The 21,951-nt window shown below is 37.1% G+C and overlaps 1 protein-coding gene across 8 annotated transcripts in view; it reads right to left on the reverse strand.

Annotated features, from left to right (window-relative positions):
* LOC150079127 (coiled-coil domain-containing protein 102A) overlaps positions 1-21,951 on the reverse strand; it is a 267,304-nt gene that overhangs the window by 220,081 nt on the left and 25,272 nt on the right. For 7 of the 8 annotated variants that reach the window (XM_090383724.1, XM_090383725.1, XM_090383720.1 and 4 more), the window contains exon 3: positions 6,786-6,948. The exons of the other annotated variant lie outside the window; for it this stretch is intronic. In XM_090383724.1, coding sequence (XP_090239850.1) covers position 6,786 — 1 coding nt within the window. In that variant the 5' untranslated portion in view covers positions 6,787-6,948. The remainder of the gene's footprint in view (positions 1-6,785; positions 6,949-21,951) is intronic. 8 annotated transcript variants of the gene reach the window in all.

Below are 21,951 nucleotides of genomic sequence, written 5' to 3' on the forward strand. Positions count from 1 at the left end.
TTATGTTTAACTTAAACAATTTTCCCTCCAACTTGCACTAAGTTATTACAAAATCTCTTAGCTCCCTCTTAGTGTTTGATAAATGTCTAGCACTCCCTTCCTTGAATAATTACTCATGTGTGAATGTACATGCAAAATACTCATTCAGTTTATCAGCTACTTGAGCTCATCAATAGTCAAACCATCTATGTTAAGTGGACCAATCTGATTCATCCCCTTCCTTCTAGAGTTTACATAAGTAAAGAACTCTTTGCTATTTTTCTTTGCATCCTTTGCCAAAGATTTTTTCTCTTAATCTACCTTTACCTGCCTAACCTCCTTTGTGACTTGATTACAGAGTATCTTATATCTTCCGTAGGCTTCTGTGTCATCTGATAATATATATGCATCCCATGCATTTTTCTTCTCTGCCACGAGCCTCATCAATTCATCTGACATCCATATGGGCATAAACCTAGAACAGTATTCCTTAGTTGGAACAAAAAGCCTAGTAGCTTCTAAGATTATTTCCTTGAATGCTTCCCATTTAGAATTTGCTTTTGGTAACATCATCAGTTGGTCCCACTGTATAGAATTTAAAAACTGCCTGAAACCACTGTAGTCACCTTAAAAAAAACCCTTCCCTTCACTCTTATTTGTAGTTACATCTTTAAGTAAATCCCACATCAACACACTGATCACTGTCACCTAGTGGTTCCTTTATTTGCAAATTCTTAATGCATGAATAATCACTGCTGAACATCAGATCAAGCATATTGCTCCCTCTGGTTGCCCCTCGAACATGTTACTGTAGAAAACAATCCTCCAATAAATCCGCAAAAGCCTTGATAGCATGCAAGTGACCAACCCATGCAATAAAGGACCCTGTCCTTCGGGGTCCTTTATTGTTTTCTGTATTTATAAATGATATTGATGATGGTATATCAAGCTTAATGTCCAAGTTTGCAGACGATACGAAGGTTGGCAGGGTTGTCAAGGACACTACTGACACTATGCTGCTGCAACAGGATCTGGAAAGGTTGAGCAGATGGGCTGAGAGGTGGCAAATGAAGTTTAACATTGACAAATGTAAAGTACTACATATGGGAAACAGCAACCCCAGAGCAACATATCAAATCTGTGGTACTACACTGACAGTAGTAGAGAATGAAAGGGACCTGGGGGTTGTTTGTGCAGGCAGATATGAAGTTTTCTGAGCAGTGCAGACGGGCTGCAAGGGTAGCTCATGGTGTATTGTCGATGATATATAGGAATTTTTCTAGCAGGGATAAGGAGGTGATTATTCCCTTGTATAAGGCAATGGTCAGGCCACACCTAGAGTACTGTATACAGGCCTGGAGGCCTCATTTCAAGAAGGATGTAGAGCTGCTGGAACGAGTACAGAGAAGGGCAACAAGATTAGTGAATGGAACAAAGGGGTGCTCTTACGAAGAAAGGCTAAAGTTTTGCGAATTACAGTGTCTGGAAACTAGGCACCAGCGAGGTGATCTGATAGAGGTGTATAAAGCCTTGAATGGTTTGAGCATGCTCAATGCTGATGGGATTCTTCCTCTTGCTCAGAATAATCACCTGAGAGGGCATAAATTCAAATTGAGGAAAGACAGATGTAGGATAGATGTGCGGAAATTTGCCTTTAGCCAGCGGGTGGTTGGTAGGTGGAACAGACTTCCATCCCTTGTCGTGGAAGTTGATAACCTGAATAAGTTTAAGGCTAGGCTGGACAGGTATTTCGAACGAACAGAGGGGTGAATTGGAAGTGGTTATTTTTTATTTATTTATTTTACTTCTTTTTTTTTTTTTTGGCTGACGCTGCATAAGCTTGCTTTCTTGCATCAAATGCCTCTACTAATGCTAATGCTAAAACCCACAAGTTCCAGTCAATATCTGGAAAGTTAAAATCCTCCATTACGAGACATTCTGATTTACTGGCCCACTATTTCTCTACACAACTGTTTGTTGTGCTCATCAGACCTATAACACACTCTTACTTTTATTTTCCCTTTCCCAGTGTTTATGTCACACCAAATATACTCAATATTGCACTGTCCACCCATGTCAACTGCATGCACTTCCCCAGATTTTACGTGTTTCTTAACTAACAGCATAACCTCTCCTACCCTGTCTGTACACATTGTACTCCCCAAATTCCAATTCTGCACTGTGTATATCTGTGTGACACCATGTCTCTGATATCCCAACAATATCAGCCTTTGATGCCTTGTTCACCCTTCAAATTCATCAAATTTGTTTACTACACTTCTGGCATTGGTGTACGTGCACCTGTTTACTTTTAGTTACCCTAACACAGCCTATGTATTTACTTGTTCCATGATGACTCCCAGCAGCTCTTGAAATCCCCAGCAACTTGCTCTCTAGGCTGCTGCTAATTACAATAGAAGGCAGTGCAAGAATCATTTTCGCCTCCGCCTGTGGCTACTGTTAATCTTTTAGTCTGTGAATCCCCCCCCCAGGCTAGCAGTTTTCCCGACCCACTTAACACTGTATCAACAAATATTCTTTCATTCTTTCTTTTCAAGTGTATCCCATCCTTATAGTAGCAGTCTCTCCTGTTAGCAAGCACAGACCATTCTAAAAAATATTCTACCCAAGGAGCCTTGCAAAATCTCTCCAGGGCCGAATTGATTGACAAGGCTCTCTCACATCATATACTTCCAACCATTGTGTCTGGGGAGAATTGGACACTTTCAAATTTAACCATAACTCGCGACTTTTTTTCAGAATTGACCTGTACTTTTAAGTAAATATATAGACCTCTTACTATTAAGGTCATTAGCGCCAATGTGTACAACAATATCACATTTGTGTCCTTAAAAGATGATATCTGCCCTACAACGTCATGAACTTTCGCCCCTGGCAGACATACCCTGGTCCTGTTCTACCTATCCTTTTTGCATAATATATTCCCATCTCACTGACAATAGAGTCACCAACAATAACTACTTCCTGTGGAACCAGCATATTCTGCCTTGGAGATTGCCACTGTGTTGCCTGATGCACAGGAGTGAGTTCTGGCATTGAGTTGGGCCCTCATTAATTTCTTCGAGGGCATCTACTCTACACCTCAAACTCTCATAGATGCCCATCATAATGCTGAGTTAGTGCCTAATTTCTTCAGTCTATGCACCTAGCACACACAAAGACATCCTCCTTGGCTAGATCATGTCCTGTACTAGACAGGTCTGCAAACATTTCACATATTTTTTTAGACTGTGATGTGTTGGAGAATCGTCCCCTTCTGTTCTCTTGTGAGCAGAAGAGGCGATTAATTAACAATAAAATTTAATAAGATAAATAAATTTTACTGATTAATTGATAATACTATACTAATCTAACAAATTTCTAATACAGTGCTATATATTTTGCTGTTTAGTTTTATGTTAAACCTTATGCTATGAAGTTTGGGATTTACGTTACGCTATTCCATATCGTATAACAATGGAGGCAAGTTATGAACGGTAAGATCTACGGACCTTAAGTATTAACTTTCAAAATCGCCATTTGAATAAACCAAGGAGTTTGACTAGGACTATAAAGCTACTTATAGAAAATAATTTAGTATAACAATTAAGTCAATAAAACAACTAAATATATATAAAAACTTAGCATTTGCCAGAGCTGCAAAAATCTTGGCCAACATGGTAATAACCTCGTACTGAGTCTTGTCAATGATATACAGGAATTTTTCTAGCAGGAATAAGGTGATTGTCTCCATGTATAAGGCAATGGTAAGACCACAAACTGATGCATAAAGGTCTGGAGGCCTCATTTTAGGAAGGATGTAGAGCTGCTGGTACAAGTACAGAGAAGGGCAACAAGATTGGTGAATGGAAGATAGGGTTGCTGTTACCAAAAAAGGCTTAAGTTCTGCAAATTGCAGCATCTGGAGACTAGGCACCTATGAGTGTATAAGGCCTTGAATGGTTTGAGTAAGCTCAATGCTTGATGTGATTTTTCCTCTTGCTCTGATTACTCACCTGATGGGACATAAATTTAAATTGAGGAAAGACAGTTGTAAAATAGAATAGGCGTGTGGAAATTTGTCTTTAGCCAGCAGGTGGTGGTTGATAGTTGGAACAAACTTCCATTTGTCATAGTGGAGGTCAACAACTTAAATAAGTTCAAGGCAGAACTAAACAAGCATTTGGAGTGAATGGATGGGTGAAATGGCAAGGTTTTTTTTTTTTTTTTTTTGGCTGATGCTATATAAGCTTGCTTTCTTGCAACCTATGCCTCTACTAATGCTAATGCTCACACTACAAATGAATCCTGTTGTGCATCATTTGCCTGTATGCCTTTATAGGATACTGACAGGCCTAGGCGCAATATGGCCAAAGTAGCCCTTGCGCCAGAAACTCCCATAACAACGACAACAACTGACAGGCCATGATGATTACTAGGAATTGCTAATTCAGTTGCTGTATCAGTCAAATCATTTCCCCTAATTCCAGAGCATAGGGGATAAATCTTACAGTGTGCAATCAGCAATGGCTAATTGCCAAGAAAATGCTGACAATGTACAGCTGGTATGGAAGACTTCCCAACTATCAACCAACAATATAATGCAAGCTATAAGCATATGATATGAATGGATAAAAAACATTCTGACAAAATTACTGGGTTTATCAATGGGTTGTGCTGCTTCTGATACCTGATCAAAAGTATGGTAAGAAAAAAATGTTAAGAACTGTTGGCAAAACACATACAGAAAAATTTTCAGCAAGATTTGTAACCAGATACAAGACATGGATCCACCACTATCAGACCGAGTTAAAACAGCAATCCAAACAATAGAAACATCTGAGTTCAACTCCAATGAAGGTAAAAACAGTTTCAATAGCTTCATAGGTGATGTTATCAGTCTTGAGAGATTCCAAAGGAATAACAACAGTGAATTATAATGGGTTTATACCATGCTAACCTATTACATCAATTATGAGATAACATCAAATTTAAAAGAAAAAGAATGCTGAAAAAAGGGTATTTGTTTCACCAAAACAATGCTCCCAATCACATACCAGCAATCAAAATGGCTGAAATGCATTACAGATATGAATTGCTGCTGCATATACTTTACTCAGCAGATCTGGCCCTCTCAGACTTTGTTTACCTAAACTTAGTTTTCACTTGGCTGGACAAAAATTTAAAATAAATTAAGAATATCAGCCGAAGAAATGTTTTGTTCTTTTTTTTTCAGATTTTGACAAATCATTCCATAATGGTGAGATAATGAACTGTGGCACTGATGAAATAAGTATGAGCAACTCTGAGGAACAATACTGAAAAATAATACACAATCACTGTTATTAGACCACTGCTTTGTGGTGAGATTACAAATTCTTCAATACCCCAATATAGTTTTAATGATGAGAGTATGCTACATTCTACCTTCTAGTTTGAGAAGTCTTGATCTGTGCAAAAGAACTAACTACTCAAATATCTCAATTGTAATTTCATAAATGCTGATTTCAAGGCAATTTTCCATTGAGGGGAAGAAACTTTAATTAACTTCAGTCCTTCTAAAATGCAGCATTGTCTTATTTCTTGTAAAAAAGAGTCTACTGCTCCTATGCTCACTTTCAACAACACGCACATTTCTTAGACAAGATCACATTTTACTATCAACAATTATCCTGGCTTCTAATCTCTCTCTGCATGAACAACATACACCATACACAGCATACTATAGGCTCTAATATATCACACTACTTTTTTATTATAAAATTAATTTTAACTTTTTTGCTGAATTTAAAATGGTGTTTTAATAATTATGATTTATGCAATTTATCACACTTTTCATTGTTTGCATATTTTAAAATGCATACAGGATAATCACATATTCATCTATTATATTCCTCTCCCTCAATTTCCAGCATTTCATCCAACAAAAAAGGTGCCTCTGTAGACAGGTGGGCAGGGGCCCACCTGTCGAGCCCGTGACCACTAAATATGGAGGGTGCAGAAAGGTCAGGGAATGACCACAGAATATCCCCGGAGCAATATGGCCTTAGTTGCTAATGCTCCTAAAAACCAAATAACAAACAAACAAACCAACAAAAAAATAAAAAATAAATAAATATTAACAATACTATCCATGGTCATGCTATCTAGGGAAGCAGCATGACAAACAACCCTATAAAAATTTACACCTTAACTGCAAAAGGTAAAGATTTGTGACAAGATCCTTGAACCCTATATTAGGCTTTTCGGCTCCACTGGCCCCGAAAAGCATCAAATAGTCTTTTAATATTCTTTTCAGGGCCTATGTTGTAAGAGAAAAGGCTTTCTCTTAAGTATTCTTTGGCATCAGTGATAATTACACTCCCAATTAAATTGCCTATATATTGTCTCACAATTATGATTTGTGAAAATAATGCAATATTTATTTTTTAAACAACATAACTGAGTATCATAATAATACTCTTATACACAATATTTTAAAAACAATTTTGGAAAAAAAAATATATTAGGAACGATGTTAAATAGTGAGAGAAAAGGTGTTTTATATTGTTTATTAATACAGCATTTTTATTTATTTTTAATTTAGTATGTTTGCATTTTTTAAAATTATTATGAAGTGTACTTTTGTACTTAATAATAATTTTTGAATTATTAAAGGTCAGATGCAAAGTTTGCACTGGACCTTATAATTTTCTCAAACTAGTATTAAAAAAGAAAGCCAAAAACTATAAAAAAACCTGTAAAACTGAAATCGTTAAGTTATTCCAGCCAAAAGTTGCCCATATACTGTGAAGCTTTAAACTTACTAAATAGGATCTTCAAGCAAGTTTGATATTCAAAGTTCCAAGTTTAGAACAGCATTGTACAATAATCTTCATGTTATGCCACTGTAAATATAGATCAACAACTTGACTCTCATTGACATGCCTGTTGCCAGAAACTTCCTTATAAAATTTTAGTACAGACTGCCTGGAAAATACAGAATATTGTGGTTCTCTTAAAGCTTACCGAAGATACCACTTGCAAATAAAAGCACATTTCACAAAAAAAAAATCTGAAAATCTTAACAATTTGCTAACTTAAAAAGATATGACAATTAAGAATCTAAGTATACAAATAAAAGATGTTTTTAAAAATGAAATAAAATGCTATTTTGAGTTCATTAAGTTTTAGTAATCAATTTAAAAAAAATGAATACACAATACTGAAACATGGCTCCAATTAAAGAGTTTACAATTGGTATTGGCTCAATCCCACCTTGCGGGATTGAGCCAGTGGGTTCGTTAAGGATGCTTTTTTAAATGGCAGACTTTATAACTGTCAATAATGGAAGCACTATACTTTATCACTGTTGCTCTCCAACCATGTTACAATTTCCATAAATTTTATTTTCTCACAATTTGGGCCAATTATATTTTGTTTATGAACAGCTAACTAAAGCAGTTGACTTTTCATGGGATACAGTTATCAAAGTTGCGACTGATATTTGTGCGCAAGAATAAGTAATACCCACCCTAAGGATTTCAAGGCTATGTCACTTCTGTGATACAGCCTTGAAATCAGAGTTCAGAGTTTTTGTGATATGGCCCCAAAATCCCGAGTATTGATCCAATAAAATAGATATATAAATTAAAGATTTAAATAATTAGCTTACATGATACTTTTACTTACAAATTTATATTTTTATAGAGAAATATATTTGTATTTTTATTACAAATTTTCCAAGCAAATCAGTTTAACCCTTCCGTCACACACCTAAATGAGACACATCCTACTGGATGGGGATCTGTCATAGACAATTTTTTATTTTTTTTCCTTTAATTATAAAAATTTCAGTTTTGTTGTTAAATAGTCAGTGCATCAAAACTACCAAAACAAGTAAAACTGTAATAAATTTATATATTTTTACTGGAATTTTTTACCAAATTTAAGATACACTGAAAATAGTGTTTTATTGCTTATTTTCATTGTTTTAAATTTCTCTTGCTATATGCAATGGTTAAAATCATCTATTATCATCACCTTACCTTAATATTCGCCTTTTCATCCAGCAACCTGCTCTTTTAAAAAAACGCAAATTACAATTTGGCTCTTTGTATCCATGTGTGTTTTTCTGAAAAAACTCCCCCCCCCCAACCGTAAAGAGGGATCTGTTGAAAAGATTACTGAACATGCATTAAAATTCACGCTGCAATAATTCTAACTTGTTTTAATATTTAAATTTAAATGTATGGGGGGGGATGACAGTATGGAACAGCATATCTGCTACAGAATTAAAAACTGTTTTATAAACAATTTTGTCTTTTAATTTCTCTTTTGCTCCAAATGAATTTAACTGGCTTCCTACCCTGATTGCTTTACTTATTCTATTTTCACTTACAAGCATAATATCCATTTTCATTCAAGACTTTCTACATACAGAAAATTAAAAATCTGCTAGACATTTTGGTTATCTATCCTTCAACTTGCATAACTTGTGTTTTTATGTAACTAAAGTTTCTTGTCAAATTCTCTACAACCAACGCCTATTCAGTGATTATTAAAGGTCCCCAACAATACTATTGTTTAATAGCAAAATATCATCCACATACAATGATGATCCAATTTTTATATCTTCAACACTAACCTTTATTAGTAAAGAATTTTTTTATTTAATGCTCCATGTAAACCATAAAAAGTGGAAATACAGCACAGACGGGCATTTTCCAATGTCTGCTTCAATCCTCACTATAAGTTTACCACATTACATGAAGTTTTTATTATTCTTGGAATTTAATCCTTGATGCCATATTTTTCTAAAATTTCAAAATGCATAGATAAATAGGTACTTTATTGTATGTTTTTTCAAGAGCATTAAAATCTAAATAAAGGTTCTTGTTAAATGTTCATAACTTTTCTATACTTTTTTTAGTGTGAATATTTTATCCTAGCATCCCTGTTTGGCCCAAAACATCACTAGGTTTCCTTCCCAAGGTTACTTTCAACAATACTTCTAACCCTCTTCTTTAAGATATTTGAAAATGTTTACCCGGTACACTAAACAGCAAAATTTATCTTGTATTAATTTCTTCATCCAGCTGTATTTCCTGTTTGCATGTGCGTGTGTGTGTTTTTGAACACTACTTTTAGGCCAATATTCTATATTTGTTTCGAACAATGTTTTTATGCAGCATTAATGCTATTGTAAGATGAACGATTAAACATTATACGCGCATTGATATATTAGGTCAAGATCCCAATAAGTTTTGGTTTGAGAGTGGTGGGGAATTTTTTTTTTTTTTTTTTTTTGCGGGAAGTATTACCGGTAATTAAGGCCTAACTAACTGGCTAGCTGTAGTTGTAATAGCAGTTGTTGGATCACCTATGGTTCCATGTTAACTATTAACATTGGATCAAGTTAATAAAAATATAAAGTATAAAATATAAAATAAGGTGACTTTCTTTCACAATGGCAGTCTCTCTGCTACTTCCTTGGCGGCTTTAAGCAGATAGATAACCATACTAAAAGAATGCCATGGGTATACCAGTTTCTGTGGTCACAATAACAGTTTTGCTTTGAAAGTACTCATGTTTTGTTTTTTTTTTTTTTTTTTTATGTGAACCCCAAACACGAGAGGTATTAGAACCTATAGTACTTAGAACCGTGCTTGGGTTAGAGGTTGAGAAGACGAAACAAGATAATTGTTGACATTGGACTTGAACTTCTGTAGATTGTAATTTTCAGGAAATACGTATGAAGGAAGGTTGTTCCAGAAAACGGCAGTTGAATGAATAAATGAGGAAGATGAAAAGTTGTTGGGTTTAAGTTGGACAGTAAATGGATGTTGGCTGGTGGCGGCACGGGTTCAGACTGTTTTGAAAGAGAGAGTGGGAATTATAGAAGCCAATTCAGAAGAACAGTGCCATTGGAAGTATCTGTAGAAGAGGCATGCAGCAGAAACAGTGCATCTATGAGAAAGCAAGTGGAGAGACTCTGTTAGAGATGAATCATTAATTAACTTAACTGCCCTCTTCTGAATGAAATCAAGAAGCCTGAGAGAGGTTTTGGGGGCACCACCCCAGATGTGGGAACAATATTCCATGGCAGGGCGGATTTGCGATTTATACAGAGTGAGCAGCTGTTTGGAAGAAAAGTAACGCCAAGAGCGAAAGAGAAAACCAAGTTTTTTAGATGCAGAGGAAGCAATATTTGTAATGTGCTTGTGCCAAGAGAGACTAGAAGTCGGGGTAATCCCCAAAAGAGATATATCGTTTTTCCTAGAAATCGGAGTGTTACTTATCATAAGCATAGGAGCAGAAGAATCCTTTTTGCGAGATATAAGACAAGACTGAGTTTTAGAAGGGTTGAAATCAACTAAGTTGTCTTTGCCCCACTGGAGAATTACCTGAAGGTCGGTATTTAAGGAATTGGTAGCAGATTTTTGAGAAGTTGAAGCTGATTGAGCAGGACAAGGTTTCTCAAAATGGAAAGTTGAATGCAATGTGCTATCATCGGCAAAACTATGGATAGCATTTCCAGTCAATGGAAGAAGGTCATTGATATACAAGAGGAAAAGAGTGGGGGAAAGAACTGAACCTTGGGGGACACTGGCATTAGTGGAGAAGTTAGAAGACAGAGAGCCATCTACCATCACCCTCAGTGAGCGATCAGAGAGAAAACTGGATAACCAATTACTAAAAACAGTTGGCAAACCATAAGATGGAAGCTTTGTTTAGAAGACCTTTATGCCAAACACCATCAAAAGCCTTTGAGATGTCAAGAGCAACTACTTGTGTTTCACCGAACCTTTCCATTGAATTAGTCCATGAATGGGTAACATAAGCCAGAATATCACCAGTGGATCGACACTGATGGAATCCATACTGGCGATCGTTGATCAGACGGAAAGTTTCTAGGTAGTTTAAGAGTTGGCGGTTAATTGATTTCTCCATTACTTTAGAAAGAGTAGAAGTAATTGCAATGGGACAATAATTGGATGGGAGGGATTTGTCACCCTTTTTAGGAACTGGCTGGATATGAGCAAATTTCCAAGCAGAAGGAAAAACACCTTTGGAATAAGAAAGTGAAAAAAGGCGGCAAAGAATAGGAGTAAGTTCAGGAGCACAGGTTTTGAGAACAAGTGGAGAAATACCATCGGGACCTGGAGCTTTCTTAGCATCAAGATTCATCAAAATCTTCTGATATCCTTTTGACTGAAGACCACAGGAGGCTTTGAATGGAGCGTGTTGGGAATGGTGGGAGGTGTTTTACCAAGATCATTAATACATGAGCTGGAAGAAAAATGGGATGCTAGCAGGTCAGCTTTATCCTTGGCTGAAGTGACAATAGAACCATCTGGTTTGGACAGAGGTGGGAGCAGAGATGGGCAAAATTTGCAGCCAATAGCTTTGGCAAGAGACCAGAATGCTCGGCTACCATTAGGGCAAGAAGCAAGTTTTCTTCTCTTAGCCTGTTCAAACTCTAGTTTGGACTGATTAATAACTGTTTTACAATTGTTGCGAGCTTTGGTGTAGGCAGAAAATGAAACTGAAGAATTAGAAACAAGCCAATTACGATATGCAACGTTCTTCTCTTGGACAGCCTTAGCACATTTATTGGAAAACCAAGGTTTAGATAAAGGATTCCATTCCTGCTAGAATAATTTCACTGACACAATCTGAGCAAACGTTGACATCAGAAGTTTTGAAACAGTAATCCGACCAAGGAAAAGAAGAAAAGAAGTCTCGCAGGTCATCCCATTTTGCATTCTTGTAATGCCAAACAACACGAGGTTGAGAATAGCCATGAGATAAAGGTTCCATTGGAGAAGAGACAATCACCAAGTTGTAATCTGAAGTGCCTAAAGGACCTCTCACTTCGACCGTGTACTTAGAAGGGTTGTTTGTGAGAAAAAGATCAAGTGTATTGGCTGTATGATTAGGATTGTCCAGTATTCTTGTAGGTAAATGAACAATCTGTGCAAGGTCAGTAGTAATTGCAAAAGCCTCAGCATCTCAACCAGCTGAGTCAGTGTGACTAGAAAACGGAAGCCAGCTGGAGTTGTGAACATTAAAATCACCAAGGAAAATTACCTCACTGTTAGGAAAGTTGGACTGGAGAAAGTCAAGTTGCAAAGAGAGGAAGTCAAAGAGCTCGAAGTGATTAGTGGAGTTGGGAGAATGGTAGAGACAACAGATGAATTTGACACAATGAGGTAGAGAGATTTTAAGCCAGAGAAGATCAAAGAGAGGAGATTCCAAATTGCCAAGTCTCTGACAGGGAATATCAGAACGGACATATGCACAAGTACCACCTTTAAGGCGAAAGGAATCATACAGCGAATAATTTGGGCATCTGAAATGAGCAGTAGTTGAATCAACCGATAACTGAGATTCTGTCAGAAAAAGTACATGGGGTTTGGCAGACTGCAAGTGGAAATGGACATCGTTGAGATTAGAATTGAGACCACGTATATTTGTGAAATGAATTAGGAAGTCCTTGGGAGGTTTAGATCTTTTCACAGATAAGCTTGCTCTATTAGTTTGACAATTCATGGTGTATTCAATAGTAAGAAAAAGTGGATGGGACATGCTATATGAAGTAATGAAATTTTTGGATATGGCGTACATGTGGTAAGAATATACCCAGATCCTTGACATAACGTGGCCTCGACATAATGCTCAATGTTGACATAATGCTCCCCGCATACACTACTCGAACTCCCTCCGGTCACTATCTGGCAGAGTAGAGGTAGCATGATTATACATGACTAAACATGGGTTAACCACCACTTCAAGCCTCCAATAAGCAAAGTGGTGGTATTTCACCGGTTGATGAGAGTCATCTACCACCTAGTACTGCCTGGTAACATAGAGGGGTGGCATTCCTCCATGTGGTGTGGGAGCCATACCTCGACCCCTGCTTACGTTGGTTCACACCTGGGTGGTCACCCACCATGTACTTGTGCATGGAGGTTATAGCCAGGATTACTAACAGTCTCACCATCGTGAAGGTGCAAGCAGAGGATTTGGCTGTCACAGACCATCCGGACTTCGCCGAAATTGGGTCCACGTGACTTGAGTGTCACCCGAATATCAGTTCCATCAGCGTTTTAGACTCCCAGGTAGCAAGTACAGGTTGTCTGGCATATCTGAGAGAATGTCTGTGACAACCTCAAGGACCATGTTAAGTTATGGTTGTCCTAAATTAATAATTCAAGTAAATAAAATAAATTTTATTAACTGTAATTGTTAATTTTTGGTTAACTTTAGTTTTGCGGCAACTTGCACATCCTTTCGCGCAACAACCTACAGCCATACTGATCACAGGTAAATACCTATATACTTTATATTAACTCTGATGCATACCCGTCGGGCTTTGGGTCTCAATGTTTTCAGTTAATAATAATCCAAAATTTAAAACTAGTGCATGCTTTGAGCCCAAAATAAGTGAAGTGAGAGATAAAGAAATGATTATAAAGATAAAGATTTAAAGATACTAATTCATCATTATTTACTTGCCAAAATGCAGTGCACATTAACATAAAATTATGGCTTCAAATAGAAACAGAAGGGCCCAAAAGGGTAGATAGGTGGCAAATATCATCTTAGTTGCTTCTTAAATTGTGCTTCTTGCACTTGTGCTGTCAATTCATCAACAGTGGTAATGGGCTGAGAGACAGAAATAAGGCAACATACCTGGCTTTCATTCGCTTAAATGGGAGATTAGTGAAAATCCAATTGCATCTCAAATGGGTTCGACAGGTGACAAATCTGATGAATGTACAGGCCAAGGACTCACATCCACGTGCAGACACTGTCAGAACATAACGGCTATAGATGGGTATGCAATGTCCTGCTGGAAAATAGCATTTGGAATGGCTTCAACATGGTTTGCTGTAAAGAGGTTGCCAATAACAACCAGAGGTGAATGGCTATTGTAAATGATGGCAGCCTATCCCATGATTATAGGTGTTGGCCCAGTATACCAACCTTGAATGTAGGTTAGATTACCTCTGTATCCAGTGCATCTCCAGATATGCATACGACCATCACTGGATCTCAAAAAACATAATTCGTTATTAATGAAGACTATTATTGTCCCAAGCAACACTCTCCCCACACCACTGCAGGAGCTAACAATGGAATGGCATCAGAAACAGATGAGAACAAGTGGTCAAAATGCAGTCATCTGCTAACTGTGTTCCTACAAGCACAGAAAAGGATGGCATTATAATGTTAGAAATCGAGAATATTGCAAAAGATCTGTTTCCTGAACCTAGTCAATAAATCTGAGCTCTGATCATGCCAATATGTCTAAGTACCCTTTTTTAAACACTGTTCACAGCATCCAACTGTTCGGGCATCATGGCCCATGCCAATAGCAATCTACCGTGTTGACCATCTGGTAGCTGACCTCTTTCAATGTCCAGCTGTATAGAACATCACTTTATGGATGGTAAAGGCAGTGCACCTTAGGCAGTCATGCATTCACCATTTTGTTCCTGCTAACATATGTAAATGAGAGCAAGCACACAAAACGGTGAATAAATGGCCATTTTTAAGTGTTTAATGCTTTTAACAGATATATAAAATGATGTTATGTATAGTTGACGTACATTGAAATAGGTCAAATCATTAGTTATCAAGCACTTTATATTCCTAAGCCAGGGCAATAACAGACACAGTACTGAATATTGTATTGTACAGATCAGTTTGATGTATTAATCATTCATGTCCATACAGGATGCAGTTATACAGTTAAAAAGTCTCCACATTCTAGGGGGTTATGTGTCAACACTTCCCGTGAAAATGTGAAATTCCGCAAAAATCTATACTCTTACCCAAATAGCCCCAGATGTTTTCTATGTATGCCTAAACATGCAACCATTTACAATTAACAGCAAAATGTTTAAATACATTTAAAAGATTTTAATTGTGTTTAACAATAATGAGTAACATTTTAGACCCATGTTTCAAAAATACTGTATAAATTTTATTACAGTCAAGAACAAGGCATGCACCAGGGTATTCACCACACGAGTCAGTTCTCCTCAGTAGCAGGAGTCTCAGAGGCTAGAGAAGAAACAGGACTGGCTGACGTCGAGAACGAGGCCTCGATGTAGAAGTTGTTGTTTTCAGGAACATTAGCATTAGTAGAGGCATGTGTGCAAGAAAGAATGCTTATATAGCATCAGCCAAAAAAAAAAAAAAAAAATTCCTATTTCACCCATCATTCAATCCAAAAGCTTGTCCACTTCTTCCTTGATTTATTTAAGCTATCAACTTCCACAATGACAATTCAACTTCCAACACTGTCTTTCCTCAATTTCAGTTTATGCTCAGGTTTGTAATCTGAGCAAGAGGAAGAATCACATCAGCATTGAGCCTGTTCAATCCATTCAAGGCCTTATATACCTCAATCAGATCACCTCGTAGGTGCCAAGTCTCCAGATGCTGCAATTTGCAGAACTTAAGCCTTTCTTGGTAAAAGCATCCCTTCGTTCCCCTCAACAGTCTTGTTGCCCTTCCCTGTACTCGTTCTAGCAACTCTACATCCTTCCTAAAATGAGGCCTCCAGACCTGTACACAGTACTCAAGGTGTGGCCGCACCATTGTCTTATACAAGAGGATAATCACCTCCTCATGCTGTGTCTGAATTATTACTGCAGTCCTGTCTAGATGATCTTGCAATGCTTCTTTAACCAGTGATTTTGTGTTGGGAAGCTGCTTCTTTTGTTTGAACTCGTTGAACATAACTCATTCCTGAAAAGTGGAAATCATTACAATGTTCAGAAGCAAATTTTTCTTGGCTGGTCTTTGATCCAAATGAACAGTATTCTCCATTTTTAACATCACTTTATCACATACATAAGCCACATTCTTTAGCAGGAAGAATTCCACCAGTTTGCACTGCCTCCTTGATCTCAGTTTCTTCTTTCCTTATGTATCATGCAGTACTTTTGTTGATACCAAACATGCAGCCTACAGCCGCATATATGAGCTCTTCTCAACATTTATCTAGAATCTGCACTTTCTCATTCAAAGTCATCACTTTCTTGGTTCTTTTAGAGACTTTCGTCAATGCTACTTTTTGTGCACGAGTCACAGCACGAGTCACTGTGTCGTGGTGAGCAGCACTTGATTGTTTTGGAGGAAGGCAGTCCCAATAACCCACGTTTAGATTTTTTAAGATTGGCATTTTCCAAAATGAACCAGAGGAAACTAAAGGTAAGTATTTATGCTTGCAGTTGAAGAATCGCAGGTTTTTCTTGTTATAATATTAGCCTGTTTGCATATTTCTGAGCTGTTTGTGTTGCTTCTCAATGGCCATATCGGTAGCGGTACTGATTCTGCAGTAACCACCTACTACAGGAACTCCAGGACTTACGTAAGGGTTGCATTCCGTGGAACGCTACATAAGTCAGAATTTCCCCCATGTTTGTGTAGCACTCGCAACTGTGCTCACTGAATTGATTGAATCAAAAAAGAAATGTTTGACGAACATGTAAATAGAATTATTTATTGTATTTATTCAATTTTTTTATATCTCATGCACAGGAAAAATTACAAAAAAGAGGAGACAGGCATAACGTCAGTAAGCTTTACCTCTCGAGCATCATTGCTAGAATCTACATCTTCAACTGATAAGTACGCCGCTGCAAAGGTTGAGGGCTGTAGAGATTTAGAAGGAGTCGGCCGCTTGTTATTGTTATGTTTGTTATTTGGTTTTTAGGAGCATCAGCAACTAAGGCCATGTTGCTCCGGGAATATGCGGTGTTCATTCTGGTGGGGCATGGGCATGCCTCATTGAAAAATTGGGGGTCACCTACCCTATCGACCCTCTTCTTCCTATTTCACCCCCCAGCCTTCACTCTCCCCTCCCAGCACTTTTTCTTGCACAGCGTATAGCCCTACACATCCAAATTTAAAATACACCAAAAATTTTCGCCCAACCTTTTAGGCACTTTAGAAACAGGCTTTCAGCGTCAAACCCCATATTAGTGCTTTAATGTAAGTGATTTAAAATCAACCGCGGTCGTTCCAATTTTATTTTAGGTCCTAGCCACTAAAATCCCAGGAAAGTAAGTGGCAGGACCTGCCAGAGTACAATTGACTCAATGGTAACACCCGGCTAGCCTCCACGTGGCGAGGTATGGGCAACGTCTGGTCCCATTAGGGGCCTGGCGGCCAATAAGCCGGAGAAACAATGGGCTCAACATATAACACTACTCATGACCCACACACTTCTAAATCTCTGGCTTTGACAGGGTACTGTCACCGATACATAGAACATTCGCGGAGATGGGAGAAATCCCAGGAGCCGCTAGACCCTCAATACCTCATACCTCATACCTCCCTGACCTTTCCGCATCCTCCGTATTTGGTGGTGACGGTCTCGAACCCCGGTCTAATCAAGAAGAGTGTGCTACGCACTGCTGCTCCTTCCCACCTGGCTATGGAGGCGGCTGGAGTCGGCCGCTCAACCTTACAAAAGAACATATTAATGGATGACTGGACGGTGGCTTTTTTCTTTTTATCGTAGATTTCTTTCTAGCAAGCAAGCATATCATGCACCCCTGTTAACTTTTAAGAATCATTCACTGTCAGGATCCATCTTCTCAAACCTTGCCGTTGCAATTTCACGAAATGCCATTGCCATCTCTCTCTGGCGATGAAGCATCGCGGCTGCTCATTTTGTTCATCTTAAGCTTCGTCTGCATTTTCTTCTTTCACTATTGCTGCCTGCAAATCAATGTTATTTGTTAGATAATTCCTTCTCTTCTTCCTCTATGTCTTTGGTAACAACTTCCAACTGAAGTAGCTCTGCAATCTTTACAATCTTATCTGTAATCTCTTCATATGATTCATCTTTTTCAAATTCTTCGTGGCCTTTTATGTTCCATGGACATTCTTCCATGAACCATTTAAACAACTTTTAGTAATTTCCACCCAGGTCTTATTAATAATGGAGTGGTATATATTGTAAGATTTCCAAAAGTCTCTTAATGTAAAATTTTTCTCATCGTCTATTGCAAACAATGTTGCAACAATGAGCAGATGTTGTGTGTAAACAGTATGCTTTTAAATTTAAAATAACACCCTGATCCATAGGTTGGATGAGTGAAATCGTGTTTGGCAGTAGAAATACGACTCGTGTTCGAATTGAAATCATATAGATGCGTAGAATGTCCAGGAACATTACCTAATAGAAGCAAAATCGTGAAATGAACGCCATTGTCATTACAATATTTTTCAACCTCAGGATGAAGCAGCATTTAAACCAATCCTCAAAGAGAGAGAGATGCATGGGTAGGGTGGCTTTATTGATGCCCTTAAATGCAAGAGGATTTCCAAAATTGTACACAAGCAGTGGTTTTAATCTGTAATCTCCCACTGCATTAGCCCCAAGCAAGTGCATGACCCTATCTTTTGATGCCTTGAAACCTGGCATTGTATTTTCCTCTTTGGCAATGTATGTTCGATCCGGCATTTTTTTTTCCAATACAGAGCAGTCTCATCAACATTAAAAATTTGCTACATTCAACAGCCGCCTTCATCAATAATTTTTTTCTGACACATCACAAAATTTCTCTGCAGTTGCAGAATCCAGTGCAATGCTTGAACCTATTAAACCACTTGTTGTTTTCCATGAACTTGTGTTCGGGTTCACCGTACTTATTCTTGATATATCTTTATAAATACTTGTTGCTTTTTCCTGAATGATCGTTGGACTCAGGGGCACTCGCTTCTGAATCTGATTTTCCATCCATATTATTAAAGCTGTTCCATTTCGATATAGAACCCGAACGCTGTTTTGTGATCACTGTTGATCTTAAGTGTATTGATCCTTTGACATGTTCTTTTATACACGTACTGTCCTTTAAAATAATATTCGCTGTTGAAGCAGTGAGACCTAATTCCCTTGCAATAGATGACAAACTTTGTCCTGCTTTGTACTTCTTAATCATTTTCATCTTCATTTCTAAATCAATTTTGTTATTTCATTGAAGATTTCAGTGAAGCAGAACACATTTCACCATAATACCGTAAAAACCCACACAATTGCAGTTATCGGTATCATCGCAAATGCAATAAGATCGAGTTTACTACCTGTTTATAATTAGATGCACCAACAGAAGAGCCCAATAAATCGGAAAGTGCAAACTGTTTTATGGTCATGACTTCCAGAAACGTGCTTTAGAAAATTATCACAAAGATGTTCAAAATTGATTCTTATAATGGAAAATATGATAATGATGAAAGGGTAGTGCAATTTCCATTATAAATATGGCCTTTTAGAGAAATAAATAGCTAAATAATATAGCGAAATTTTCAACATCCAAGGAGTTGGAACGAATTACAAAAAAAAAAATAATAATAATAATAAAAACAGTGTTATTGGGTTCACATTACAATATTTTCACGATACCTCCATTTATCCCTACAGGATGCAGATTACGTTTCCACAAATTTTTTAAGCTTGCACCGGCCTGCAAAAACTTACATAAAGTCGAATTTCCGTAAGTCGAGTATTACATAAGTCGGGGAGTTCCTGTATTTAGTCAGGGCTCAGAACTGTGGAAATAATAGATATATTACTATTAAAAACAATGAAATAGAGCTTATCTATCATATAAATTACATTAATATACTTTATTTGGGGATTTTACACGAAATAAAAATAGTTTTTTGTTACAGAACTAGAAATTCCAGTAACTTCCATCCCCCACACACAACTTTAAATACTAATATCTCCATTTATTCTGTGAATTTTAGCATAACTTAATATCACTAGATAGCTCTCGATGTCTTCCAACATCTTATAAATTATTTAAGATGCAGAAACTCTAAACAAACGCAAAAAAAAAAAAAGCACGTAATTAAGCAAGATGCCAATTTTGAAACAGGAACTAAAAATGCACTAGAAACAGACATCGATCGCGAAACCCGGGAAACACCCGCACAGGTGAAACTAATGACGAAATAGAAAACTGCCCGCCTGGGCCTCTCAGTGCTAAAGGAAATCAGAAAGCCAAAAACTCAAAAACAATTGAAATGCAAGAAATCCTGGGCAAACAAGTTGTAGAAAAGCAGCATCTATTGAAAACATAAAGGACCCAGTAAACCAAACAATAGCTACCAAACTACATTTAGAAAACCTCATGGCTGCTAGCAGAATCACAGTTGCAGTACGCTTACAAATAGTCCAATACTGGATGATATTAGAGAGCAAAGTGAACAAACTAAATGTGGAAAACAAAGTGTTAAAAGCCAGAGTTGAGGCTTTAAACTCTGAAAAGGAAGCATATAAAAACATAAATGTATAAACTTATGCAGGAACTAAAAAGGCTATTGGAGCTGCCACAAACAGAGATCAGATTCAACCTAAAGAGATAATAACAAGGACAACAAAGATTGAACCCCCCAAAAAGAATGCAAATGTAATAATATTAAAGGCTACATTAAAATCTTCATTAAAGAGTAGTGAAGAAATCACAGAAACAGTATTGACTAAATTGAAACCTCATCTGAAGGAAATGAAAGTTAATAGCCTTATGAAAACCAGAAACAAGGGTGTACTAATGCAAGCAGTCACTGAAGAGGATATAGAAACTGTACAGGGACATCCTGAAATCCAAAAACTAGGATTACAAGCTGAAAAGCCAAAGGGTAAAAATCCAAATATCATCTTTGACATGCCTAAGATCACTCCTATGAGAGAGGCCATGATGGACTTTTATTATAAAAATATCAGTGAGCAATTAACCTTAGATGAAATGGCTAAGGAATTCCAAATCAAACATAGAACAACAAATGAAAAAAAAATGGTCAAATGCCATTGTGGAACTTTCTCCAAGAGCATGGACAATCCTAAAAATTCAGCAGAACATCTATGCTGTCTTGCTAGCCATAGATTCAAGGAATATTTCCTAGTTACAAAATGTTACCACTGCACAGATTTGATCATACTGCCAGACAGTGCCAGCAAAAAAAACCTGATCTGTGGCCACTGTGCAGTCACTGGCCATGACTATAAAAACTGTAACAGTAGAACCACACAACCTAAATGTGCTACATGTAAGTTGGACAAAATAGACTTTCACCACAGTCTTAGAGACAATAATTGTCCGAGCTATCAAAAAATGGTAAAACATAGACAACAGAACCTACCTACAGTAGTACACTGTGGGAAAGTGATATAGATATAACTTTGGCCACTGCTTCCATATCTACCAAAATTATAGATTGGATGGTCCAAGAAGCTTATAACACCTCACACCATAGGACAGTGGTTTTTAACCGGGGTGCTACAACAACATTCTTGGGGTGCCATGTAATTTGGGTTTAAGTTACTTAAATTTATTATTATTTTTTTTAATTTATTAAAAAAAAAAAAATTTCATTTCATTATATTATTTCATTATAAAAAGGTGTACAGTATCTATCCATTGTACCGTCTCTTTTTCATTTTGTGGTGATCTATAATTGATCTTTATTTAGTACCTCTATATAAGGAATAAAATTATTATATAGGTATACAGTAAACCCCCGCTATTTGCGGGGGTTACGTTCCTGAGAAATGTCGCGAATACTGAGTTATGGCTCCCATAGTAATAAAGGGGTTCCATTCCAAAGTATGAAATATATAAGAAAAACTAGTCTAAAATTTTGTCTATGTATGTATTATATGTATCTTCATAATATGACTATGTACATAGACAGTACATAGTGAAATGCAAGCATATGGCATCGAAATGAAAATAAGAAACAATTTAATATTAAATGTGATATTTATTAGAAATTTCAAACAAATCTTTCAAACCAGCGCCTTTGCTAGCTAAAAAACTTATCCCGCCAGTACTATCACCAGTTTCTCTAAAGCGTTGATAAAGGAATTTTGCCTTTTCGTGAATGATGAGTGAACTTAATGGAATTTTATTTTGAGTTCGGTCTTCTATCTACAGATTTAAAGCTTTTTCCGTTTTTTTC

Source organism: Mastigoproctus giganteus, chromosome 10 (assembly GCF_048544385.1).
Source record: "Mastigoproctus giganteus isolate SK-2022 chromosome 10, ASM4854438v1, whole genome shotgun sequence".
NCBI lineage: Eukaryota > Metazoa > Arthropoda > Arachnida > Uropygi > Thelyphonidae > Mastigoproctus > Mastigoproctus giganteus.